At 45.9% G+C, this 27926-nt stretch overlaps 1 protein-coding gene across 1 annotated transcript in view; it reads left to right on the forward strand.

Annotated features, from left to right (window-relative positions):
- HTT (huntingtin) overlaps positions 1 to 27926 on the forward strand; it is a 174588-nt gene that overhangs the window by 122095 nt on the left and 24567 nt on the right. Inside the window, exons 42-56 of the mRNA XM_066573066.1 lie at positions 1304 to 1483; positions 3378 to 3554; positions 5450 to 5526; positions 7842 to 7980; positions 12536 to 12658; positions 12963 to 13176; positions 13583 to 13728; positions 13801 to 13978; positions 16423 to 16512; positions 17426 to 17610; positions 18138 to 18264; positions 23043 to 23143; positions 25021 to 25175; positions 26013 to 26152; positions 27490 to 27572. Of these exons, the coding sequence (XP_066429163.1) occupies positions 1304 to 1483; positions 3378 to 3554; positions 5450 to 5526; positions 7842 to 7980; positions 12536 to 12658; positions 12963 to 13176; positions 13583 to 13728; positions 13801 to 13978; positions 16423 to 16512; positions 17426 to 17610; positions 18138 to 18264; positions 23043 to 23143; positions 25021 to 25175; positions 26013 to 26152; positions 27490 to 27572 (2115 nt within the window). The remainder of the gene's footprint in view (positions 1 to 1303; positions 1484 to 3377; positions 3555 to 5449; positions 5527 to 7841; positions 7981 to 12535; positions 12659 to 12962; positions 13177 to 13582; positions 13729 to 13800; positions 13979 to 16422; positions 16513 to 17425; positions 17611 to 18137; positions 18265 to 23042; positions 23144 to 25020; positions 25176 to 26012; positions 26153 to 27489; positions 27573 to 27926) is intronic.

Consider the following 27926-nt stretch of genomic DNA (forward strand, 5'->3'; position numbering starts at 1 on the left):
TGACCCCGCTTGGATCACAGTAGGGCAATGCAAACTGTGTCGATAAGCTGAGGAAGGGAGACTATGGAGAAAGGGATCGCTGACCATGCATACTTGTCTTCCCTGCAGTGGAAGCGCCACATGCCATGGCATTGATGTCCAGCTTCCTCCCTTCGTAATTTCTTGCCTTCCTTTCGTAGGGTAAGGGAGCCCAGGGAACTTGAGTGATAGTGTCTTCACTGGTGGGCAGAAACTTTAGGGTTTCTCTGTGCCATCTTGCCATAGGGAGGTAGGGCATCAGCAGAAGAGTTAGAGCAACCCTGATGTCCCTCCTCAGTAGGATAGTAGGGGGATTCTGTCACCCTGTGAACCCTAAATAGTCCAAGGAACTCCAGGATCTGGAAGACCTGCAGCAGGGAGGTCTGCCTCCTACGGACACAGATCTAAAACGGATTTAGCTGAGTGACTGCAGGAGGGGTATAGCTGGTAGGAGGAGTTAACTTAGCTTAGTGTCTGCCTCCTAGTGGCAGGAGCTATACCCATCGCTGTGTTCCCCAATGACACAGCCGAGAAATTCACATTTAAGACATGTAGATTTTGCAGCAGATTGGTTGCGGATTCATAGCAAATTCACAGTGAGAAGTTTCCAACATCTCAGAACAGAAGTTTTCCTAAGAGAGATTTTTTTTAAATTGATGATGCTAAAAAGGATGGGAACCATTTCTATAGCAGCTTGAAATGCAGACGCCCACAATTAGTTTCATTAAGCTATATGCAGGGGCAGCCAGGAATGCAATTTTGGAGCACAAGTACAGATGTAGCAAAGTTTAACTTGTTGTAGTGTGTTAGCATAGTTGGCTTAACATGAGCCATTGAAAAGCTCTTGGAAAGGCAATTTAACTGTGGATAGAACCTTTTCTTAACATGCTAAGTGTCAAGTTAAACTTTGCTACATGTGTAACAATACATATCCTCTCTTGCCCACACAAACCAATAAGATCAGACTTCATTGACCTGGTGGAAATAAATAGTTAAAATGACAAGGACTCTAAAATGTAATTTGACAGCTGCCCTCCTGTCATGCCTTATATGAAAGAAATCTACTGTCAGCTTTCATCTCTTCTATTTTGTATCTTCCTGTAAACCCTGAATGACTGTCTTGCTAGTCCATCATATTCTCTCTGTCCGGATGCAATGAAAATGTGATCAGCCGTCCCCGCAGCTGTGCCGTATCTCGCCGTATGGTTAGGTGTAATCTGCATTTCCAACCCTGTAAAGTGACACAGAAGATCTGTCATTAATCATCGCTTCATTTGTGTTTTAGTGTCAGAACCTGCACGATTCGGAGCATTTGACCTGGCTGATCGTAAACCATGTGCAAGATCTGATTAACTTATCGCATGAACCCCCAGTGCAGGACTTCATTAGTGCCGTACACAGGAATTCTGCTGCCAGCGGCCTCTTCATTCAGGCCATCCAGTCCCGCTGTGAAAACTTGGCAACGGTGAGTGTCTCCATTCTCTAGGCGTCCCAGAAGTAAAGCCTGCTCTGTGCAGTCCTAAGATCTACGACACAAGCTCACAGTGACGTCCCTGTCTTATCCGAAGATTGTATATCCGAGTTGATGGCTGTTTTTTCTTTTTAAAATGGAATTGACTTTTATAGCTTCTTTACGGTAAACGGAAAACTATTTCCCTTTTGCCAATGCTATGTAACATACCGGTTGCTCCTTAGCAATATGTTGTCAAGTGGCAACTGAGATCATTTTAAGTGAGAAACAGGGTGAAATATAGAGACTTAGTAGGCAAGTTTTATAAGAAAATAGTGATATATTGATATTCAGGACACAACAGGCCTGGCACAAGGTCACAATTAAAAACATACTTTCCTTTCAAAGTGTATGACGTTCCAAGTGGGCCTTTGTTTTAACCTTTTATTTTGTATTTTCATTTTTTGTTTATTCTCCCCACTTTCAAAAAAATCATAGCTTTATTTTTTTCGTTAACATAGCTACCCTGTTTCCCCCAAAAATAAGACCTATACTGAAAATAAGCCATAGCCTAATTTTCTGGGAGGCATGAAATATAAACCCTACCCCAAAAAATAAACCCTAGTTACACTACATTAAAAAAATACATTACCTAGCAGGCTTGGTCAAGGCCCCTCCTGCTGTTCTCTAGAGGTTCTGCGCAGTTCCCGCAGTCCTTAGCCGTTCTTACAACATCACTTCCTGGTTACAGGATTCATAATTCCCACCTCCATGGAGCAAAGGGCTGCGATTGGCTGAGCAGCGGTCGAAGAGCCAATCAATGCAGCGCTGGATGAACCGATGCGATGGCTGTGATTGGCTGCAGCTCAGCCAATTCATAAATCCCGCCTCTACAACCCTATGGCTTTTGATTGGGTTCCTCCACCACTGCTCAGCTAATCAACAGCCATTGCGTTGTAGAGGCGGGATTAATGAATTGGCTGAGCCGCTGCCAATCAGTCATCGCATTGGTTCATCCAGCGCTGCATTGATTGGCTGAGCAGCGGTGGAAGAACCAATCACAGCCATCGCATTGGTTAATCCAGCGCTGCATTGAATTCCTGAGTAGCTGTCGAAGAACCTTTCACAGCCATCACTTCCTAGAGGCGGGATTTATGAATCCTATAACCAGGAAGTGATGTTGTATTAGTGGCCAAGGACTGCGGGAAGCGCATCGGAGCTGTGCAGAGCAGTGGGAGAGACCTGGACCGAGTGTGTAAGTAAGACCTTCCCTGAAAATAAGACCTAACGCCTCTTTTGGGGCAAAAATTAAATGTAAGACAGGGTCTTACTTTTGGGGAAACATTGTATGCAAGGGCTTGTTTTTCTGTACAAGAAGTAGAATTTGTCATTGGTCCGATTTAATGTACCATATGGTGTTTTTTGCGGAACGACCTGTGACTTTTATTACATCACTGCAATTAGGAGTTCGAATGATCTAATAAAACAGCCATGAAATAAAATTACCTGCAGCTTCTTCCCTTCAGCCTTTTAACATAACGGAGCTTTTATAACAGTCTTCCCCAGGCAATTCTGCTAATAGGAATATATTAAAGAGTAGCTGCACTTTTAATAACTAACCTTTTGACACAAAGTTGAAACATATCAAAAGTATTATTCAGTGGAGATCCCACTACTGATACCCCTGTTGTTCGCGAGAACGAGGGGGATGCGGTGCTCACCCAAGCGCTGTTCTGCCTCGACTGTCTTAGCTGCTTTTCGGCAGCTGACAACGCCCCACATAATGGTCTATAGTAATCATAGCGTTACTTCAATGCGGCGGTGTTTGTTATAAGACAAAGTAATTGAGAATCGGCTAAGCCAAATAATTTAACCTGAATCTGATGGTCTCCTCTTCTTTATCTATTAGCCAACTTCCTTGAAGAAAACCCTGCAGTGTTTAGAAGGCATTCATCTCAGCCAGTCTGGGGCAGTGTTAATGCTGTATATCGACAAGCTCCTGTGCACTCCTTTCCGTGTGCTGGCCCGCATGGTGGATACGCTGGCGTGTCGCCGGGTAGAAATGCTGCTGGCTGCTACTCCACAGGTAAAGGGAAGGATTGAATTTTCTGTAAAATGGACCATGTTATTACATAGTGTACTTTCTGACCTAACGAGTAGAGATGAGCGAGTATACTCACTAAGGCACATTACTCCCTGCTTGTCTCTAAAGATCCGGGGGCCGGAACGGGTGACAGGTGCGTTGCGGGGGGTGAGAGGGAGAGAGAGATCTCCCCTCCGTTCCTCCCCACTCTCCCCCGCCGCCCCCCGAATCTTTAGAGACGAGCGGGGAGATACCCGGCTAAGCCATTACTCGCTCAAGTAATGTGCCTTTGCGAGTATACTCGCTCATCTCTACTAACGAGCATTAGATTTTATAGGTTGCTCACCCATACAAAACGTATCCTGTGATGGCTGTTCCTATAGATAATCTTAGTTATGAACACTACATATAGGGCAGCATTGTGACTAGCACTGGGATACTGGGTTCAAGTCTGATTAAGGACAATACCTGCAAGGAGTTTGTATGTTCTTCCCAGGTTTACATGGGTTTCCTCTAGGTTCTCTGGTATCCTCCCACATACCAAAAACAAGCCCTCATACAACTATGTCGATGGATGAATAAAGGAGTTACGATTTTTTGACAGGTCGGAGGAAAAAATGAAAATTAGGGTGGCCTCATTAAAGGGGTTGTCCCGCGGCAGCAAGTGGGTCTATACACTTCTGTATGGCCATAATAATGCACTTTGTAATGTACATTGTGCATTAATTATGAGCCATACAGAAGTTATCAAAAGTTATTCACTTACCTGCTCCGTTGCTGGCGTCCTCGTTTCCATGGTTGTCGTCTAATTTTCGCCGTCTAATGGCCAAATTAGACGCGCTTGCGCAGTCCGGGTCTTCTCTTCTCAATGGGGCTCCGTGTAGCTCCGCCCCGTCACGTGCCGATTCCAGCCAATCAGGAGGCTGGAATCGGCAATGGACCGCACAGAAGAGCTGCGGTCCACGGAGGGAGAAGATCCCGGCGGCCATCTTCAACCGGTAAGTAAGAAGTCACCGGAGCGCGGGGATTCAGGTAAGCGCTGTCCGGTGTTCTTTTTTAACCCCTGCATCGGGGTTGTCTCGCGCCAAACGGGGGGGGGGTTGAAAAAAAAAAAAAACCATTTCGGCGCGGGACAACCCCTTTAAGGGGTTAAAGAGGCACTAGACGGGATGTTAAGCTTCAAGTCCTCTGTTTTTCAATAACAAATCCAGCAAACAATAAACTTCTATCGTGGCTGTTGCGCCCCTTTCTCAGTATTTAGGCTGGGGGAACACAGCGAGCGCTGATGTGCTCTGTCTGAAGAGTAGTCGAGCTTAACATCACGTCTCGTGCCTCTTTAAGGGCTACTACCCACTTGTGTTTTTTAACGTGATTGTCAATGGGACTTTCTAATGTTAAAAACGCATCGCAAGTTTGTGGTTTGTGATTTTTGTGCGATGCGTTTTTAACATTAGAAAGTCCCATTGACAATCGGGTAAAAAAACCGCAAGTGGGTAGAAGCCTTAAGAGAGGGGGGAAAAAAAGGGATTGTGCTTAGTACAACTTTTTTTTAAATATTCACTTCATTTTACCGCATGCTAGACACTGTGGGGGGGGGGGGGGGGGGAGGCAGAATCGATGTTTGTTGTGTTTTTTTTTTGTTTTTTTTCTCTCTACCCTCCAAAAAAATTAACAAGTTGTACAATATGTTTCCCAAAATGGTACCAAAATAGGCTGTGTCCTTAATGGATTAATTTGCAAGAGCAGCAAGAGAGACCATACAAAATAAAATGCAATGGAAAAACTACAGTATTTAGTTTTCTGAGAGTCTCCTCCTTATTTAAAGTTTAATGTACTACTGCGCTGACCAGTACCAGATGGGATTGTATAATGTGTGTGTGTGTGATGTTTCCTTACAGAGCAGCATGTGTCAGTTACCTGTAGAGGAGTTGGACAGGATGCAGGAGTATCTGCAGAGCAGTGGATTAGCGCAAAGGTAAGCGTGAACAACTAGTGTAGATATAAACATGCGACAATTGTACAAAGTGATATCCCTATCTCACACGTTAAAGGCATATTCAGGGATGGTCATAAATGCTTGATCAGTGCACATTCCTTCTTTGGAACACTGTTAGGAAATTAGGAATCCAATGCGTTGATTTATGTTGACTCCTCTCCCCATAGAAGTTTAAAATGTGCAAGTAAAGCTCCATGCAATAACTGCATTTAAAAACTGGGACATTTTCCTTAAAGGGGTGTTCCCATCTCAGTTTTTTCGCCAATGAAACATGTATGGAACCATCTAGGACGCTGACTGCAACAGCCTACGAGTTTGCTCAATCTAGAGACTCTGTTACAGCAAATGTGGATCGATATGCCGCAGGATACCATATACAACCTGTATGTCTCTATATCCACCTATATGACATCGTATATCCAAGCTAAAGGTTAACCAACAGGGTACTATAGCCTCCATTCCCATTTGTTTCACATCTTGCATCCAAGCTAGAGGTGGTACAACAGGGTATAAAAGCCTCCATACCTGCCCGTATCACATCTTGCATCCGAGCTAGAGGCAGTACAACAGCGTACTAGAGCCTCCATGCTCGCCCGTATCACATCTTGTATCCAAGCTAGATGTGGTACAACAGGGTACTAGAGCCTCCATGCCCGCCCGTATCACATCTTGCATCCCAGATAGAGGTGCTGCAACAGTGTACTAGAGCCTCCATGCCCCCCCATGTCATATATTGTGTCCAAGCTAGAGGTACACCAAAAGGGTATTAAAGCCTCCATGTCCCCGATATAACATCTTTTATCCAGGCTAGAGGTGGTACAACAGGGTACTAGAGTCTCCATGCCTGCCCGTATCACATCTTGTATCCAAGCTAGAGGTGGTACAACAGGGTACTATAGCCTCCATGCCCGCCCGTATCACATCTTGTATCCAAGCTAGAGGTGGTACAACAGGGTACTAGAGCCTACCTTCAAGTGTCTGCAATAATTTCTCCTTTTGCTCTGATAATGTAATCACTTACTTATATCAACGTTACAATCACACAGAGAAAGTTTCATTCGATTCTACTACCACCTTTTAGAGAAGGGACTGTTTTTTGACAATAAGTGTATGTATACACACACAGACACAGTGCATATATATGCATATACACACAGGCTCACGCCCATATACATGGGCATATATACACACACATTAGAACATAACATACACAGGCATATACAGTATGCACTTCCACCCTGGCTGCAAAATGTTTCAAGTGCCTAATAGCACCTAGCTGTTCAGAGCTTTCTTCTCTCCAGCCTCCTCTACTTCTGTCTGCACAGGAGCTGAGATACTCTCTCACGTAGCTCCTGAAGAGGACACTTTGCAGAGCAAGGGAGGGGGAACTGACTATGTGGCGCCCCCTTGCTGCTGGGAGGAGAGGGCATACACTCACTGTAGAGCCCACTGCTGCGCTGAGTTCCGGTATGTCGGCGAGCAGCTGAGATATGCTTGCTATGGCTGTCTGACTCGGGGGAGCATGTACACGCTGTAAAGACAAAAGTATTTGAACACTGCAGAAAATCAGCAAATATGCAAATACTGAGTTTGCTGAACGGCATGCTGGGAAGGGCATGGGTAAAATAAAAAGCTCACTTTGTAATAACTATTCATTCATCCGATCGAGCACTTGTGGGGCGAACTGGAGCGACGGGTACGACCCTGCCACCCATGCCCATCTTCACAACAATCTCTTCTCACAGCCTTGCAGGAGGAATGGTGAGCTATTCCTGCCCCGACTTACAGAGAACTTGTGGAAAGTATGCCTCAACGTGTTGTCACTGTAATACAAGTAAGAGGAGGACCGGCACGTTACTAAATAGAAGAATAGAGCACTTCTTCTGAAAAACATGCAGTGTCCAAATACTTCTGTCCATGTAGTGTAGATGTGTGCAGCAAACATCTACTAACTGGGCAGATAAGGCGAGTCACGGATGTGTTCAGGAAACAGGGCCCCCTATGATAGAACAAGGACCCTGCTGCTGTGCGGGTATTGTATGCAAATGGCAAGATGTCCTCTCATCTTACCACTTGCAGTCATTTGTGCAGTTGGGGGGCAGGAAGCTGCAGGGACAGACCTGTCAGTTCAGGGGCCCACCAGGAGATTCACAGGCTCCCTAAGTGGGCCAGTCCAACCCTTGCCATGCAGCTCTCTTCATTAACGTCTGCGGAAATTGCTGAAAGAGCGAAGCAAGCATCTGGGCTACTGGATTGCAAAAAAAAAAAAAGATAATTCCTTCTTTCATCTTCAGGCACCAAAGACTTTATTCTCTGCTGGACAGATTTCGCTCAACTGTGGCACCAGAAACAATCAGCCCATTACCTTTAGTAACCTCTCACCCGCTGGACGGGGAAAATCGGCCACGGCTGGAGACGTTGGAACCTGATGAGGTGGGTTCATCACTTCTGTTGCATTTGTTGATTCTGACTGTAAACCGGTTTATGTTCCCAGAGCATTGGATTACAGAATTTGCTGATCGTAGCATAGCTGTCATTTCTTCAGAACCTTTTAATTGGTTGCTAAAAATGTGTATAATAAATAATTGCTCATCAAATTTATAGAGTTGCTATTAATTTCAATGATTAATCAGGGGAAGTGTGTGTTAAGCTGCCATCAATGGGAGGTGCTGCATATGACAGATTATTGTATGGTATAGAAACATTGTAGAAAACTTTTGTAAAGGTGGAAACATGCGGTGTGTGTATATATAAGTCGGAAGAACCTGCTGTTTTCGGCGGGATCAGCCAGCAATCTAATGTGTGTTGGCATCCCTTCCACTGACTCTGCTGTGTTACCTTTAAATTTGTCATAATCTGTGCGCAATGGTATGTTTCACTCATCCATTGCTCTACTCCATCTGAATTTGACTGCTCCGCCTTCCTTCCACTGACTCTGCTGTGTTACCTTTAAATTTGTCATAATCTGTGCGCAATGGTATGTCCCATTGCTTCATATAAATTGAATAGCCTCTATTTGTACTATATGTATTTTCCTCATCACCTCCCCCAAATAGTTTTCTCCCTGTCTCATCTTAGTGTTGCTGGACACAGTTTGTTTTTGTAAGAGGGCAATAAAGCCCCCCCCCCCATCTTGTTCCTTAGCCATCTAAAGGTGGGTCAGGTCAGCTGGTTGACTAGTGAAATGTAACAAGCCCCTCCCAGCTGAAGTCCTATAGCCAGAACTTTAAAGTCAGTTCAACCCTCCATGCCTCCCCTGAGGCAGCCTCACCTGATGTGTCCAGCACTAAGTGTCCAGCAACAAGTGTTTTGATGCTGTTGAATGATGCAGTTATACAGCGCAGGAGACAGGTATCATGCACAACTGTCCAAAGCCTGAAGGGAAATGCTCTCCTCTTAGCACTGATCTCCTTCACTATCCTCTTTTCAAGCCTTCACACTTTCTTCCAACGCCCAGCCCCAACACACTCCATCCACATCAACCCTTCCCTCCTCTCCTCACCTATGTATGGCTCCCATGCACTGTTCAACTTCCTAAGACGCCTCCAACCCCCCAATACTGCAGAGAAACACCTCAGACACCCACACAAATCCCCTAGCCATGTGCTCACCCTTGCTACTCTGCTACTCCTAGCTGCAGGGGACATCTCCCCCAACCCAGGCCCACCCCGTACTGTTCTCTACCAAAATGCCCCCCCTCCCCCATTCAAATGCGCCCTATGGAACTCACAATCTGCATGTAACAAACTCCCAACTATCCATGACCTTTTCACCACTAAACGCTTGAACTTGCTCGCCCTCACGGAAACTTGGATACAGCAGTCCGATTCCACCTCCCCCGCTGCATTGTCCTATGATGGCCTGCAGTTCTCCCACACCCCCAGATCGGATGACAGACGCGGTGGAGGAGTAGGCATCATCCTCTCCCCAAACTGTACCTTCCAGGTCATTCCCTCAGCTCCCTCGCTTACCTTTCACTCCTTCGAAGTCCACACCCTGCGACTCTTCCGCCCACTGCCGCTGCGTGTCGCAGTTATTTACCGCCCCCCAGGTCCTACCCGCCTGTTCCTAGACCACTTTGCTGCCTGGCTCCCCCACTTCCTATCCTGTGAAATCCCAACCCTCATCCTTGGTGATTTCAACATTCCTACTAACGACTCTAGCTCCTCATCTGCCTCCCGGCTCTTAACACTTACCTCCTCCCTTGGCCTATCGCTAATCTCTGACTCCCCCACTCATAGAGATGGTAACACTCTCGATTTAGTTTTCCTCCGTCTCTGCTCTGCTTCTCACTTTACTAACTCCCCACTTCCACTCTCGGATCACAACCTTCTCTCTTTCTCCATCAGGCACCCTAGCATCTCTCCTGACCCTCCTATCTATCGCACCTCTAGGAACCTCCAGTCTGTCCGCACTAAACAGTTTGCCGAAGCTATTCAGTCCTCCCTATCGCCCATCTCTCGCCTCCCCTGCCCTAACCTGGCAGCCGAATACTACCACACCACCCTCAGTCGGGCCCTGGATGAAGTGGCACCGCCCGTGACGCGAGCTGTCAAACGCAGACCACGGCAACCCTGGCTCACGTCCCAAACACGCTTCATCCGGCGGTGCTCTAGGTGCGCCGAGCGGCTGTGGAGAAAGTCAAAGCTGCCAGCAGACTTCCTCCACTTCAAATTCATGCTTAAAATGTATAACCTAGCCCTTCACCATGCCAAACAAGTTTACTTCACCTCCCTTGTCTCCTCACTATCCCACAACCCCAAACAACTCTTTGAGACCTTTCACTCCCTCCTCAGCCCCAAGGAACAGGCCCCTGTGACAGACCTGACTGCTGGAGAACTAGCTGCGTATTTCAAAGAAAAAATCGACCACATTCGAAAAGAAATCTCTGAAAGCTGCATGGTTAGCCCTGATCCCAGCTTCATCAGCACTGCATCCAGCACCTACTCACTATCTACGCTAGAACCAACGACAGAGGAAGAAGTCTCCAGGCTCCTTTCCACTGCCCGCCCTACCACCTGCGCCAGCGACCCTCTCCCCTCTCACCTCCTCCGCTCCCTTTCCCCAGCTCTCATTACTCACCTTACCACAATCTGCAACCTCTCCCTAACCTCTGGCACTTTTCCCTCCTCATTCAAACACTCCATTATATCCCCTCTGCTTAAAAAACCAACCTTGGACCCGACAAATGCTGCTAACTACCGACCCGTCTCAAACCTCCCCTTTATCTCCAAATTACTGGAACGCCTGGTCTACTCCCGGCTTACTCGCTTTCTCTCTGACAACTCACTCCTCGACCCCCTCCAGTCTGGTTTCCGCTCTCTACACTCGACCGAAACTGCCCTTACAAAAGTAACAAATGACCTGATGACTGCAAAGTCGAGAGGTGATTACTCTCTACTAATCCTCCTTGACCTGTCTGCTGCATTTGACACTGTCGACCATAATCTCCTTCTCACTATGCTCCGCTCTATTGGTCTAAAGGATACTGCTCTCTCCTGGTTCTCCTCCTACCTCTCTGACCGCTCTTTCAGTGTTTCCTTTGCTGGTTCTATCTCTGCTCCACTTCCTCTCGCTGTCGGGGTACCCCAGGGCTCGGTCCTTGGTCCCCTTCTTTTCTCTATCTATACTGCCCCAATTGGACAAACCATCCACAGATTCGGCCTCCAATACCATCTCTATGCTGACGACACCCAACTATACACCTCCTCCCGTGAGATCTCTGGACCATTCCTCCAAAATATCACCAACTGTCTGTCCGCTGTCTCTAACACTATGTCCTCCCTCTTTCTCAAACTAAACCTCTCTAAAACTGACCTCCTTGTTTTTCCACCTTCTAACCGACCTCCCCTCAACATCTCCATTCCAGTGTCTGGCACCATCATAACCCCCCGACGGCATGCCCGATGCCTTGGGGTCACACTGGACTCTGACCTCTCCTTTGCCCCCCATATCCAATCTCTGGCCCAAACATGCCACATGCACCTCAAAAATATTGCTAAAATACGTCCGTTCCTAACCACGGACACGCTAAAGACTCTCGTGGTTGCGCTCATCCACTCCCGGCTTGACTACTGCAACTCGCTACTCATCGGCCTCCCCCGCACTAGACTCGCTCCGCTCCAATCCATACTAAATGCAGCAGCTAGACTCATTTTTCTATCCAGTCGTTATTCAGACGCCTCTGCATTATGCCAGTCGCTGCATTGGCTGCCCATCCACTGCAGAACTAAATTTAAACTCCTCTACCTCACTCACAAAGCTCTGCATGGCGCTGCGCCACCATACATCGCCTCCCTACTGTCAGTATACCACCCAGCCCGCTCACTCCGATCGGCAAACACACTCAGACTAAACACCCCTGTAATACGAACCTCTCATGCTCGCCTACAGGACTTCACTAGAGCAGCACCCATCCTCTGGAATGCTCTACCCCAAGGCATCCGGACAATTCCCGATGCACGAAATTTCAGACGTGCCTTAAAAACGCACCTCTTCAGGGAAGCATACCAAATCTCCTGACCTAGTCCCTCGCCCCTCCCTATGGTGCTCCACCCTGTTTGCCTTCTGATAAATGATCTGTACATAATATTTCCTATTGCCTGTGTTCCCCACCCCCTGCACCTCCTGTACCACCCTCAACCCATTTGTGTCTAACCCAATGTACCTTATATTGTAATTGCTGCATTGTTTTGCATTTATCCATGCCTGAAAGCGCTGCGGAATAAGTTGGCGCTATACAAATAAAGATTATTATTATTATTATTATTATCCTGACTTTCCCCCAACATCAGATGGTTAACAGGTATACTGAATTTCAACATGTCCGAACCTTTGTTCTCTTGGGAGATCAGCCACTGCCTGCGTCTGGCAGCAGCTTATTCCTCTTTACCAATTGAAAAAAAAAACAAACAAAAACATATTTTACTATTTAGTCTTTAATATATATTATTTCCATTTTGTAATGTTCTTTCACCTCCGCTGACAGGATTGGTATGTGTCTCTGGTACGATCACAGTGTTATACACACTCGGATTCTGCACTGCTGGAAGGAGCAGAATTGGTGAATAGGATCCCTTCTTCAGAGCGTCTCTCCTTCATGGCCAGCAAGGTATGAGCTACGCGTTTCACTCTCGTATTAAGGAAACATCCACCTTTAAAACCAAATATGTAGCCCCTTAATATATGAAAAATTAGACGTTTTGTAATTTAATACACATCTTATGATAAATTAAGAATATTCCCACTTGGCCATTCATGGCGCATTCACAGAATAAGCAGTAGATATCTGATAGGTGCAGACACCGCATCTAGGACCTGCACCTATGTGGAGAACTGGGTTACCCTTACCCAAAGTCTTGCACTTTCCAGAATTGGATGCATTAAAATAACATGTTTTTATCCTTTTAATATAGGAGTATAACTTGAGCCTTCTTGCTCCTTGTTTGTCCTTGGGAATGAACCAGATGTTGGGGGATCAGAACAGCACTTTCTTTGAAACCACAAGGTCGGTGGTCCTGGATCTCATCTCACAGACTGTTCAGCAGCTTCCTGACACTCATCAGCTCTTTCAGCCTCTGCAGCCCTTGGATGGAAGCCCCTACTGGGAGAAGCTTAGCATGGTGTTGGGTAATTAACACGTCGCCATATCTCATAGACCTTAGGCAATTACAGTACAAGGTTGGGTGGCGTTTCTTCGGACAACTGTTGTCAGATTAATTGCTCAAAAATTGTACCATGTAAACACAGCCAACAACGAAGTGCCAAGTGCGAATTTGGTAGGGCAGGAATGGGTATGGGTATGTGGGGTACCTGGTAGATTTGTGCTCTCTTCCAGGAGTCCGGGAAAGTTGGCAAGTATGAGTAACACTGAGACAAACTATTAGATGAGGCTATCCCAGTGGGATCAAACAACTTCATAGTGTTAGAAGAATAGGTGCAATACATGGCAGATGTACACATGTGTTATAAAACCTACCTTAATGTGCAGTTTCCACACCAGTAACTCTGACCATATGGTTCTGTCTGGATTCAGGTGATGCTGAAGTCTACCAGTCTTTGGTCACCCTCTGTCGAGCGCTGGCGCAGTATTTGCTCTCTCTACCAAAAATACCTCCATCCTTTCATATAAATCAAGAGAAGGAAGTGGACATTGTGAAGTTTGTGGTGATGTCGGTGGAGGTAGGATGTTACACAGTCATCGTTTCACCCCTCCGTTATGTTAGCGGCCTGTGACCTGGTTTCTCTCTGCAGGCGGTTTCCTGGCATTTTGTCCATGAACAGATCCCGTTGAGCGTGGATCTCCAGGCTGTACTAGATTGCTGCTGTCTGACCCTCCAACAGCCTGCCTTGTGGACTCTGCTGGCCTCCGCTGACTACATGACCCACGCCTGTACGCTCATCAGTTGCACACGCTTCATTATAGAGGCCGGTAAGTGAGTGCCGTGTTCCTGATTTAGCTTGGGACCCCCCACCAATTGCAACACCATTATGAGGAGCTATGTTAGTTTGGGTGAACCAACCCATGGTCAAGCCGGGAATCACAGATGTAATATGGGTGGAGAAATGCACCTTGTATTATATTCATAGGAAAATGAGCTTGTTCCCTATTTTGACGCCAGAGCATGGATCCAGAATTAAGAGTATTAAGCGTGATAGAGCCCTATTGTTCTCTATGGACACGTAATAAACACTGTACATATGCAAGTACTTTGTGTATGTGCGCCATTTATACACACTCGCTAAGCAACAGAGCGGGAAATTAGGGGGAAAAAAAGCCAGTAAGACTGCGTGTGACAGTGTGCATAAAATAGAGAATTGCTTCCATACGCAGTGAAACGCCGGCTCACAAAGCTGTAAAACTCTGTGTTATACACACAGCGTTTTACGCTTACGCTCGTGTGAGCCTGGCCTTATACATAGCCACTGACTGCGTCCTACAGTCATTTTTTGCCATTCGCCTCTTTTAATATAAAGTCTTTTAGAATGTAATCATGTAATTATTTTTCAGCCCAACATACTATGTTACTAATGCTTCCCACAGATGTCGTCAGCTGAACATTGCCTTGTCATGTTTAATTCAGGAAGCGGACCCTGAGGATTCGCACATCATGTGTCTGTGAAGACTGGGAATATATCATGTGCCCTCTCTTCCTTCATAAACCAACTTTGATAGATTAAAGCTGACAATTAACTATTTAATGTTCATCTCGTTCCTCTGTGCTTTAATGTTCATTCAGTGTTTTACCCATCCTGTAGGAGGATCTCTTCTCTTCCATTGCTCCCTTCTGGGCCTTCCCTCTTCCTGACATGCTGATACTCCTTTTACACGGGACGATTCTTGTTTAAACGATCTGCACGAGTGAGGGACGTCACCGCTAGTTTGTGCAGAATGTTTAGACAGGCCGCTCACTTCTCGCTCAGTGCTTCATATTCCTCTGTGAAACACATGGTCCTTCATGTAATACATGGATAGACCTGGTTTGCTCGGTCCAGTGCTGCTTTTGCTCATAGAGGGGGTTCCTCACTTCGAAACCCCCTTTCCCACCCAATGATGTGTGTGCTATTTTCTTGGTTAAATTACTTCTTGTTTGTTCACATCTAGAGCTGCATTCATAATTCTGCTGATTATCTTTGAAGTCCAGAGAAGCTGCACTGGCGGGACTTGTCTTTTTACAGGGAACCTGTTACATGTAACATGCTCTGAAATCATTGGGCAGCCTGTTATATGCATGCTGCCTGCTGATGGATTAGTGTGTATTCGACACATTGTGGGAGATTTCTTTTTCTCCGTACATCATGCTACTTGTTATATAGTGTCCGCTGTGAACATATTTCCCACAGTGCACAGCAGCGAGGTAAACAGAGCTATTAAGAAGCAGCATGCAGCCTGAGAGGTAACAGGAAATCGGCAAAATTGACAGGGCAAATTTTTCGTGTGAATCCACACAAAAAGACGCGTAATTTGACGTGGCTTTATGGGGTGGAATCCACGGAGAACATTCTGCAGTGTATTCTGGCTTCACACGGGCGAGAAAATCGTCAAGATTTGTACGTTGCGAGACACACAAATATGAACCCCATTCTTTTGAATGGGGTCATACACATGAGCGATGTTTTCCTGCATGGCACCGCATAGGGGGAAACTCCGCAATCCTCAGTCATGGCTGACAACAGATTATTTCCCTGGAGTGATGCAAGGCTGTTTTGATGCCTCACATCCTTGGGGAATTCACATGGTGGGGAGCGGAATATGTGGGCGGTATTCACAGCCACACATCGCACTCGTCAGTGTGAAGTTATTACTAAATAAGGCTCTCAAGAAATCAAGCCAACACAGAGAGGTCACAAGTAGAGATGAGCGAGCGTACTCGGATAAGCACTACTTGTCCGAGTAATGTGCCTTATCCGAGTATCGCTGTGCTCGGGGCTAAAGATTCGGGTGCCGGCACGGAGCGGGGAGCTGCAGGGGAGAGCCGGGAGGAACGGAGGGGAGATCTTTCTCTCCTTCTCTCCCGCCCGCTCTGCCCCGCTCCCCGCTGCAACTCACCTGTCAGCAGCGGAGCGCCCCGAATCTTTCAGCACGAGTACAGCGGTACTCGGATAAGGCACATTACTCGGACGAGTAGTGCTTATCCGAGTACGTTCGCTCATCTCTAGTCACAAGCCATCAGGCATCTAAAATGATGAGTCCACAATCAGCGATATTCTGTGTGAAGAATTACTCTGAAGCTGTAATTTTATGTCCAACCCTTTTGCCCCACCCCCACTTCATTGGTAAGTCTGAGAATTGTGTGATATCCTTACGAGCAGCGTATCTCCGTGTTATGATAGAAATAGAAAAGCATCATGGCTTAATATATTTGTGTGTTTTAGTTGCAGTCAAACCTGGGGAGCAACTTTTGAGCCCTGAAAGGAAAAAAAACAGTTCCGCAGATGAGAACGTGGGAGATGAGGCGCAATCAGGTACGCTAAATATGTAATATGACATTTACAGACAGACTGATAATTATTTGATGCACTTAATATTTAAATTGGATATACTATATATACTTGAGTAGAAGTCGACCCAAATGTAAGCCGAAGCACCTAATTTTACCTCAAAAAACTGGGAAGACTTATTGACTCCAGTATAAGCCTTGCTTTCAATGGGGCCGCCGCTGCCGGCAGCCCTATTGAAAGCAATGGTCTGCTGGCAACCCCTGCATATAAGCCTTTCCCTGAAAATCATACCTATCATTTGTAAAAAATAAAAAAATACTCAACTCTCTGCCGCAGTCGGGACTCAGGCGCGTCCAGACACTTGGTCCTCCGGCAGTGCAGTGAAGTTCTATCAGCAGGTGGAGATTTTAAGTCCGCCTGCTGAAAGGGCCGTATCTGATTGGCTGAGCGCTCAGCCAATCACAGGCAGCGCTCAGCCATTTATTGGCTGAGTGCTGTGACCAATCACAGGCAGCACTCAGCTGTCATTCAATCACAGGTAGTGCTGGGTCATTCATTAAATTCTTTCTGATGGGAAGGTCAGAATTTGGTGCAAGCAGCATGAACCAGTAAACCTTTCCTGTCAGATATAAGCAGTTCAGGCTCGTGGAGGTACAGTAATGGTGTGAGAAATGTTTACTCGTCACACCATGAGGCCTTTGAAACCTGTGGATGGATGCCAGGATGGATTGCTGCGGTTCTGAATGCCAAAGGACATCCAATGTGCTACTAAATAGGCGTCTCTAATAAATTGTCCATTGAGTATACATTATAGATAGATAACCAACCGGGTTCTGAATTGTTACTATATATTAATTCTGCTTTAATATTAATTATTGCTGTTCTGTGTAGGTGATTACCATTATAAGCTTCCATAATTAATACATTTCTCAATTAGCGGCATTTGTCAGATCCGCCTGCGTGATGATGTCTGAAATGGTGGATTCCCTGCAGAACGTTCTGTTGTTTGGGCACAAGAGAAATGGCAACATAGCGGCATTCCTCACTCCGGTGTTCAGAAATATAATCACCAGCTTGGCCAGATTGCCTATAGTTAACAGCTATACAAGAGTCCCCCCGCTGGTGAGTAGACCCTGACCGAACACAGGGATTGCCAGATTTCAATTTTAGTTAAAGGGGATTTATTGAACTATAAGGTATTGACGACGCATCCTTAAGATAGTCCATCAGCATCAGATTGGTGGGGATTTGGTGATCCTCGATGATCAGCTGTTTGAAATCCTAGAGCACTGTGGCCACGTCACTGCATACCAGGCGCAGTACCATACATTTCATAGTGGCTGTGCCTCGTATAGCAGCTCAATCCTCTTCACTTGAATGGGACTGAACTGCTCTTAGCCATGTGACTGATAAACGTGATGTCACAGGTCTGAGTAAAGGCCGTGGCATGCATCCAAGCGTTGAAACCTTTTCACTGAGCTGATCAGCGGTGGTCCCGGGGATAGGTCATCGATAAATTAGTTCCATAAAACCCATTTAATATTAAAATAAAGGTGATAGGAACAGTACATAGTGACTTGCTTGCCCTTTCAAGGAGGAATAGATGTCGGTATGGAAAATAAGATTGATTTGTTGTTTTTTGTTGCCAGGTGTGGAAGCTCGGGTGGTCCCCTAAAACAGGAGGAGAATTTGGAACATCACTCCCTGAGATTCCTGTAGAGTTCTTACAAGAAAAAGAAGTGTTCAAAGAATTTATATACCGCATAAACACACTGGGTACGAAGCGTTTCCAATATATCGGTAGATGTCCATTGTCGGATGCTGGCTTATCTAAGAATATTGGGCCAGTTCCAGCCTAATGATGGAGACCTGGTTGCTCTGGCCGGTCGTTAGTAAAGAGGGTCAACCAACATTTCTTATGACATGCCAAATATCAAATTGACTTGCCATGAAATACTTCTTCTTAAAGGGGTTGTCCCGCGCCGAAACGGTTTTTTTTTTTTTTTCAACAGCCCCCCCGTTCGGCGCGAGACAACCCCGATGCAGGGGTTAAACAAGAACACCGGACAGCGCTTACCTGAACCCCCGCGCTCCGGTGACTTCTTACTTACCTGCTGAAGATGGCCGCCGGGATCCTCTCCCTCGGTGGACCGCAGGTCTTCTGTGCGGTCCATTGCCGATTCCAGCCTCCTGATTGGCTGGAATCGGCATGTGACGGGGCGGAGCTACAAGGAGTCGCTCTCCGGCACGAGCGGCCCCATTCAGAAAAGAAGAAGACCCGGACTGCGCAAGCGCGTCTAATCTGGCGATTAGACGCTGAAAATTAGACGGCTCCATGGAGACGAGGACGCCAGCAACGGAACAGGTAAGTGAATAACTTCTGTATGGCTCATAATTAATGCACAATGTACATTACAAAGTGCATTAATATGGCCATACAGAAGTGTATAGACCCACTTTGTTTCGCGGGACAACCCCTTTAAGTTGTTAAATATTTATTGCTTGTATGTTTTTTTTTGTTTTTTTTTCTATGTAATTTTTCTAAAAAATTTTCAAAAAAGAATTGAGACATGCAGACATATCCGTAAACAAAAGAACTTTGCAATAGAAGTAGGTCAGCAGACGGAGAAGAAATGTAGCTTCTTGCTTGTATGTTTAATATTCAGCAAGGTTTGCAGCGCCTACAACACCAACTGATTAAAAGGGGTTGTCTGCTTTTAACTTCGCCTTTTAGAAGGATCACTCTGAAAAACCGACCGGCTGTCCTGCTTGCTGGGCGCCCCCAAGGACTAGGACCAGCTGTAATGGGTGGGGGAACCTGGTAGCATGTGTACAGTTCTCTTGCAACGCCACCACAGAATTTGGCGTTACACAGTGCACATTTACATTAGGGGTCTGTTTGTGTAATGTATGAATATATTGAGTTCTTCAGGTAGACTGACTGATAAATGAACCCCCTTTCAGAATTCCTTAATAATAGTATACTTGAAATGTACTCTGTAAACCAAACAGTTTTGCTCGTGTGGAGTGAGCCGTGACTCGAAACGCTGGGGGTTCCGTCCTTGGAGTGGGATGCCTTTCCAGTTGCTTACCTAATCCAGCAAGTAATTGTTGATTTGGAGGCCACCAGGCAGCGCATGGGATCTTCTGGGACAACAAACAGCGAGTCGGAACACCAGGGTGAATCTGTCCGAGAGAGTTAACTCTGCAGCGCCCGAGCCACATCAGCTTGTTGAGAAGCCGTTCCTGAGGGTGGTTAGGGGGTTTAGTCAGAATGACAGTAACACCAATGTCCTCGTTGAGGTGAAAGGATGAGACCACTTTTGGAAGGAAGGACGTAACGCTGCTTTGTCTTGGTGCAGTATAAGAAAAGGAGGCTTTAAAGGACAAGGCCGCCAGCTACGAAACATGGCGGATCAAAGTGACTGCAAGCACAAAGGCAACCTTACAGTACAAAAAAAAATGACTGAGATGTTGTGCACAGGTTCAAAGGGGGCTGATTACAAGGTGTACTAAGCCAGGTTTAAGGTCCAGGGACTGGACCTTTTGGCAGTAAGGAGGCATGACATGCACCACCCTTTGGAGGAAGATACGTGCCACGTAGAAGCCAGGGGGCACTGGAAAACGATAGCTAGGGCAGAGACCAGATGCCTCGAGGAGTTCTAACTCGGGCCCATGACCACTCCTTCTTGGAGAAAGGAAAGAATGCGTGTTAAAGAGAAACATGTGACTTGGGTGTTAAGCCGTTCACACCAAGCGAAGAAAGATTTGCAGACTCTGTGGTAGCAGAGGAGAGTTTCCGAGCTCTAATCATAGTACCAGTGACCAGTTCAGAAAAGCCCTGGGCCCTTAAGACTGTTGAACTCAACAATCACGCCATCAAACGCAGTGTGGGCAGGTGCCGGACCAGGCCTTTCACGAGAGAAAGGATACGAGATCAGGCCAGTACTTTGTGGCCAGTCTGAGGCGATAAAGCTTAAAAGAAAGACCTCCAATTTGGCCTTCTTGAGCAGACATGGAATCCACTCCCCGCTGAAGAAGTCTATCCAGTCCTCCGCTTCGGGATATGAATGACCGAGAGGGCTGAAATGTGGGCTTCTGTCACTGTAGAATCTCAGAGACTTCCACCATTGGTGCTGCAATCCTGGTACCACCCTGGTGATTTATATATGCAACCGCCATCACGTTCTCCGTCTGAATCGAAGTACGGAGGCACTGGAGCACCTAGAACCAATGTGACAGCGCCAGGCATATAACTCGGGGTTTAAGCACATTGATCGGTAGGGATGCCTCCGTTGGGCACCTTTTGACCCAAAGTTGTCGGGTTGGCAAAGGTTGCGCCCCAACCTGACAACTGGGGCAGCATTGCCGTGTCATACACACCACTGCATGGCTAATAGCTGGGACAGCACCGCCGTGTCATACACACCACTGAATGGCTAATAGCTGGGACAGCACCGCCGTGTCATATACACCACTGTGTGGCTAATAGCTGGGACAGCACCGCCGTGTCATACACACCACTGCATGGCTAATAGCTGGGACAGCACCGCCGTGTCATACACACCACTGCATGGCTAATAGCTGGGACAGCACCGCCGTGTCTCACACACACCACTGCATGGCTAATAGCTGGGACAGCATTGCCGTGTCATACACACCACTGCATGGCTAATAGCTGGGACAGCACCGCCGTGTCATACACACCACTGCATGGCTAATAGCTGGGACAGCACCGCCGTGTCATACACACCACTGCATGGCTAATAGCTGGGACAGTACCGCCGTGTCATATACACCACTGTGTGGCTAATAGCTGGGACAGCACCGCCGTGTCATACACACCACTGCATGGCTAATAGCTGGGACAGCACCGCCGTGTCATACACACCACTGCATGGCTAATAGCTGGGACAGCATTGCCGTGTCATACACACCACTGCATGGCTAATAGCTGGGACAGCACCGCCGTGTCATACACACCACTGCATGGCTAATAGCTGGGACAGCACCGCCGTGTCATACACACCACTGCATGGCTAATAGCTGGGACAGCACCGCCGTGTCATATACACCACTGCATGGCTAATAGCTGGGACAGCACCGCCGTGTCATACACACCACTGCATGGCTAATAGCTGGGACAGCACCGCCGTGTCATACACACCACTGCATGGCTAATAGCTGGGACAGCACCGCCGTGTCTCACACACACCACTGCATGGCTAATAGCTGGGACAGCATTGCCGTGTCATACACACCACTGCATGGCTAATAGCTGGGACAGCACCGCCGTGTCATACACACGACTGCATGGCTAATAGCTGGGACAGCACCGCCGTGTCATACACACCACTGCATGGCTAATAGCTGGGACAGTACCGCCGTGTCATATACACCACTGTGTGGCTAATAGCTGGGACAGCACCGCCGTGTCATACACACCACTGCATGGCTAATAGCTGGGACAGCACCGCCGTGTCATACACACCACTGCATGGCTAATAGCTGGGACAGCATTGCCGTGTCATACACACCACTGCATGGCTAATAGCTGGGACAGCACCGCCGTGTCATACACACCACTGCATGGCTAATAGCTGGGACAGCACCGCCGTGTCATACACACCACTGCATGGCTAATAGCTGGGACAGCACCGCCGTGTCATACACACCACTGCATGGCTAATAGCTGGGACAGCACCGCCGTGTCATATACACCACTGTGTGGCTGATCACTGGGACAGCACCGCCGTGTCATACACACCACTGCATGGCTAATAGCTGGGACAGCACCGCCGTGTCATATACACCACTGTGTGGCTGATCACTGGGACAGCAGCGCTGTGTCATAATACTGCTGCTCTAGAACCTAAAGACCCTGTCTCTGCTTTTAGTGTATTTGTTTATTATGTAAACGTGCTCCTTCATCTCTGTCCGGCCTATTCAGTAGTTCCTAGCTGATTGTGATGGCTACCACAAAGGAAGAAATCGCTTTCTTTAAGACTGGCTTCACACGGGGGAAAGCATATTTGCACTGGCATTTGCAACGTGTATTTGCGCAATGGTCATTGCATTTTTGCACACTCCTCTGCTTGTTTTGATGTCTTTTTTTTCACGCGTAAGTCGTGTTTTTACATGCAAAAAAGCATGTAACCATTGATTGCAATGGGCAAATAGTGTAATTAGTTCAATATGTTCTATTTCTCTCTGCAAATGCGCAGGAAAGTAGGGCATGCTGCATATTTTTTTTTGCGCAAACTAAATGGGCTCTCAAAATAAGAGCATGTGAAGGAACCCATTGAAATAAATGTATTTCCTGCGTATTGCGTGCACAATCTGCTGTGCAAATACGTTTGTGTGAATAAGACCTAAGTTTGCTGAAATGTATAAATGAGCATTTTCTTTGTACCCAATGTCTTTTCTCATTCCTTTATAGACTCCATATCTAGGTGTATGTATGTGTCCGTCTAATAGTAATGTTAGATTACGTCTGTTCCATTTCAGAGTAGATGTTCCCAGCACTACCCTGACTTCTCCTGTTACTTTTTTAGGATGGACAAGCCGTACCCAATTTGAGGAGACTTGGGCCACTCTGCTTGGCGTGCTGGTGACTCAGCCTATTGTAATGGACCAAGAAGAAAGTCAGCAAGAGGTAAATGTGTGCTGTTGTGGTTGGGGCCATGCTGTAGTATTGCAGCTGAATTTATGTACATCCCTCATTTAACTACATGGATCTGGTCAGCTTTAAAGTGGCCCATCGGTTTTGGGAAAAAACTGTCCCAGAACCAGAGGTACAGGGGGTATATTACCTGCAGCTATTCTCTGCTGACCCTCCGATTCATCAATCCAAGGTGCTGTTTTTAACTGACCAAGATGGCCAACGCAATCATCAGACAACTTAATCCCCACAATGCATTCGTAGTATTGGGGCCTTGTGTGGTGCAGAGTGTTAAGGCGGCATATGCAGTCCTAAGCTCTCGCTCACGACCTGAAGGTTTTTAGTTCAATCCCTGCTTGGTTGAGGTAGCCGGCTCAAGGTTGACTCAGCCTTCCATCCCTCAGAGGTCCATAAAATGAGTGCCCAGCTTAAATTTTATTTTTTTCGTTAATTTCCCTTTAGGAGCTTGAACTTGTGATTGTTCGGATGCTTCTACAGTATACTGCAATTTCTCCAGTATTGCAGTATATTATATTTGTAACATTCACCTATTATTAGAGTTAAATAATGGCAATCCTGAGAGGTTTCCCTAAGCCAGGGCTATAGTGGCAATTCTTTACATCCCATAAACGCATCATGGAGGGCCAATAGTGAGGTGGGATTTTCCCCTCGGGAATGACAGCACGTATGAACTATCAAACAGCCAAAATTGGAGCTAGCTCAGGTAGCAGGTGTCAGCTGTTTTGAACAGCGGGCACCTGTCAGGTATGCAACAGGCTTAGTTCCCTAGCCCACTTTATACCTAACCCATACCTCTGTGACATACATGCATGTCACAGAGAGGAAAGGTGTAACTATATGAGACCAACTTTAGGATTACTGCAATGTACTGACTTTTTTTTGTTTGTTTTTTTAATTTTCAGTTTTTCCTCCCCACTTTCAAAAAATCGTAACTTTTTTTTTTTTTAATGCATCCCTTAACATAGATATCTGAGGGCTTGTTGTTTGCAGGATGAGTTGTATTTTGCAATGATACTATTTAATATACCATATAATGCACTGAAAAATGTTTAAAAAAGCTAAATTCTAAGTTGAGTGAAACAGAAAAAAAAATGCAATTCTTCCATCTTTGGGGGGCTAGGGGTCTTGTTCCTACGGTATACACACTGCAACAAAAATGACATAATAACTTTATTCTAGGAGTCAGTACGATTACTACGATACCAAATTTATATTGTTGGGGGGTTTTTTTTTTTTTTTTTTTGCTGTACTACTTTTAAAAAATAAAATATCCTTGAAAGAAAAAAAAAGTACTTTCTGCCACCATCTCCTGACTGCCATAACTTTTTTTTTATTTTTCCTTCTATATAGTTGTGTGAGGGCTCGTTTTTTGCAGGACGTCCTGTAGTTTTTATTTATACCATTTTGAAGTTGATACAACTTTTTGCCCACTTTTTATTAAATTTTTTCTTGAAGACAGGGTGACAAATTAAAAAACATGTAGCCTTTTTTTTTTTTTGACGATATTCATCGTGTGGGCTAAATAATGCATTACGTTGATAGATCAGACTTTTATGAACGCAGCAATACAGAATGTTTTAGTTTTTTTATTTTTTATTATGAATATGGAAAGGGGGGTTGGGAGGGGTTAAACTTGTATTACCATTTTATTTTAATTAAAAAAAATTTTAAACTGATTTTAACTTTTTTTTTCGTCCCACGGGGAACTTGAACTAGTCAGTGATCGATGGTGATTGCGATAATTGCCATCTATGAGGTCTTGGGTCAACCTAAATTTTACTGCATTTTATTAAGTCGTAGCTTCTGTCTATGTAATAAAATGTGTGCAATTTCTTTGGTGTTGATTTTAGGAAGACACAGAGAGAACTCAAATCAATGTCCTGGCGGTACAAGCCATCACCTCCCTCGTGCTGAGTGCTATGACCATTCCCTCTGCTGGCAATCTGGCCATCAGCGCCCTGGAGCAGCAGCCACGAAACAAGACTTTAAAAGCACTTGATACCAGGTACTGATTTACAGTATTCATAGTGTACGCTTATGTTTCAGTCCATTGTTGTTTTCAAGCCCTTTTTTAAAGAAAGTTGTCTGGGCTTTTTTTTAACTGATGACCTATCCTCTGGATAGATCATCAGTAGTTGATCGATGGGGAAGGCTGCCACTTCGGACCCCTGTCCGTCAGCTGATATTGTCTGGTCTGCTGTCAGTGCAGCACTGGTCAGATGAGGAGATGGGAGTGCTGCTATTAAACTTCCTGCTCCTCTCATGGTCAGGGAGCGAGTGTTTTTCATTGCTTGTTTTACAAGCATTTTGGTGGCATTTATTATTTTCTTACATTAAGGCTGGGGTCACACAGGGCGGATTTGCCGCGGAAATTCCGTGCGGAATTTCGCCGCAGCAAATCCACATGCGGCCGCTTATCCCGGGATTAGCCAGCCATGTGGACGAGATTTCTCAGAAATCTCGTCCACACGGGACGGCAAATCCGCTGCAGCTAAGCCAGCAGAAGCTGCTGCTGCGGCGCGGATTAGCCGGCCGCAGCATGTTCATTTTTTTTCCGCTGCGGCCGCGCTCTCCTCTATGGGAGCACCGGCCGCAGCAGAAGAGCGAGCGGCCGGGCCGCTTCAAAGCCGCCACGGGTTTTGCAGTGGCGGTTCTCCCGGTGGAAATCTCACGGTTTTTCGCTGCGGCCAAACCGTGAGATTTCCGCCGAGAATCCGCCCTGTGAGAACCCAGCCTAACATTTTTTATGATGTTTTTTTGGCAGGGGGGGGGGGGGATTCCAAAAAAAAAAAGCCCATTCTGAGAGTATACTGCCGGTGACTAATATGTTCTCTGTTTCTAGGTTTGGGAGGAAGCTGAGTGTTGTCAGAGGAATTGTGGAAGAAGAAATCCAAGGAATGATATCCAGAAGAGACAATATTGCCACCCACCATGCATATCAAGCCTGGGACCCTGTGCCTTGTTTATCGGCTGTAACCACAGGTAATCACGCTCTTTAAATAATTAGCCTTCAAATTGCTTATGACCCTTTTTCACCAAATGAGAACCTCACGATTCTGATTTACCTGAGTGAGCAAGTTGGGGACATCATCAGCAGCTCGTTTAGACAGGCAACTCCTCATTGGGGATCGTGAACTTCTCGTTTGGTGTTTCACATTGCTATGAACGATCGGTATTTTAACACAACAAGAAGCCAACAAGCCGATGATTTTTATGCCGGCTGAAACTGAACGACCAGCGAGAAGCGCACGATTCTCGTTAGTTGTTGACTCACGTTTAACCCTTTCCAATCCACTGTCTGACGTCTGAAGACAGTCTGATTGAAGGCTGTACAGCTTTGATGTTGGAAGACATCCGGAAGGGTATTCTTACTGTATATTACTGGCCGCTCTGTTGTTGGGGGCCTCCCCAGTATGTCACATACTACAGTACTGGCTCTAGCCAGCAGATGGTGCCATTGTATAATGGAAGAAAGAAAGAGCCCCCTAGGAAACCCTGAATCCAAAATTGGATTGCAAAGGGTTAACCTGGACGATTATTGTATCCATCTTAACGCACCTTTGCTGGGGAAGCTGAAATGTAGCAAGCTTTGTATAAACGGTTTACTGTATGGCATGACTATATTTGAGTTTGCCAGTCTGGTCAGAGGTGCTAAAAGGGTATGTGTTACAGGCTTGGTCCATTTCCTACTTGGTCAAGAACATGAGAAAAGACATTATAGGGGTATCACAAGTCTTATTTTTCTGTTGTCCTAATATGTAAACCTGATTTTGCAAATAATATATATTTAAGAACTAAAAAAGTTGGATTTTATCATAAGTGCTCCGTTCACTCTGGTACGCACTCCCCTTGATGTACTAACCCCACTGTAGACCGAACACAAATAGATGTGAACATACTGTATGACACAACTGTGTTACTCGCCTTACCTTGAGACATAATCATTTCATCTGTCATTCGTTTGCTTTTTTTTTTTTTTCCTGCAAGTCTTTTACTTTAATGCTTCTGCTGCCATTGTTCAGACTCTGCGTGAGTTCCTGCTTTAGTGACCCTTCGTACTCCGCAGGAGATGGCAGACTACCACAACGCTGCACTGTACACCATTATATCTTCTCTGGCGTCTCATCCAGCAGGGACACTCTTATGTCAGATCTTCACAGAGCATTCAGCCTCTCTGATATATTTTGTGTAATGTCCCATTTCATTCTTTACTCATAATTCTAAGTCTCCCTGAAATAGGGAAGGTTCTTTATTTAGTGTGATGTGTTTAGGACTGCTGTGGATATGACGCCTTTTTATCTTTTGTGCCTCTCTTTCAGGAGCTTTGATCAGCCATGAGAAGCTCTTACTGCAGATCAATACAGAACGGGAAATCGGGAACATGAGCTATAAGTTAGGCCAAGTGAGTCATTCAAGGAGGGATTCGTAGAAGCACTCAGCTCTTGAGTTTTACATTTTTATTGGGTTTCTCGCCTACATTCAATTGACTATACAGTGTGTGTATGTATGTGTGTATGTATGTGTGTGTATGTATGTGTGTGTATGTATGTGTGTATATACGTGTATGTATGTGTGTATATACGTGTATGTATGTGTGTATATACATGTATGTGTGTATATACATGTATGTGTGTATATACATGTATGTGTGTATGTATGTGTGTATATACATGTATGTGTGTATGTATGTACGTGTGTGTGTGTATATATATATATAAGTATTTATTGAATTATGTTTAGAAGGATTTGCAATGCA

This window comes from Eleutherodactylus coqui, chromosome 7 (assembly GCF_035609145.1).
Source record: "Eleutherodactylus coqui strain aEleCoq1 chromosome 7, aEleCoq1.hap1, whole genome shotgun sequence".
NCBI classification, from domain to species: domain Eukaryota; kingdom Metazoa; phylum Chordata; class Amphibia; order Anura; family Eleutherodactylidae; genus Eleutherodactylus; species Eleutherodactylus coqui.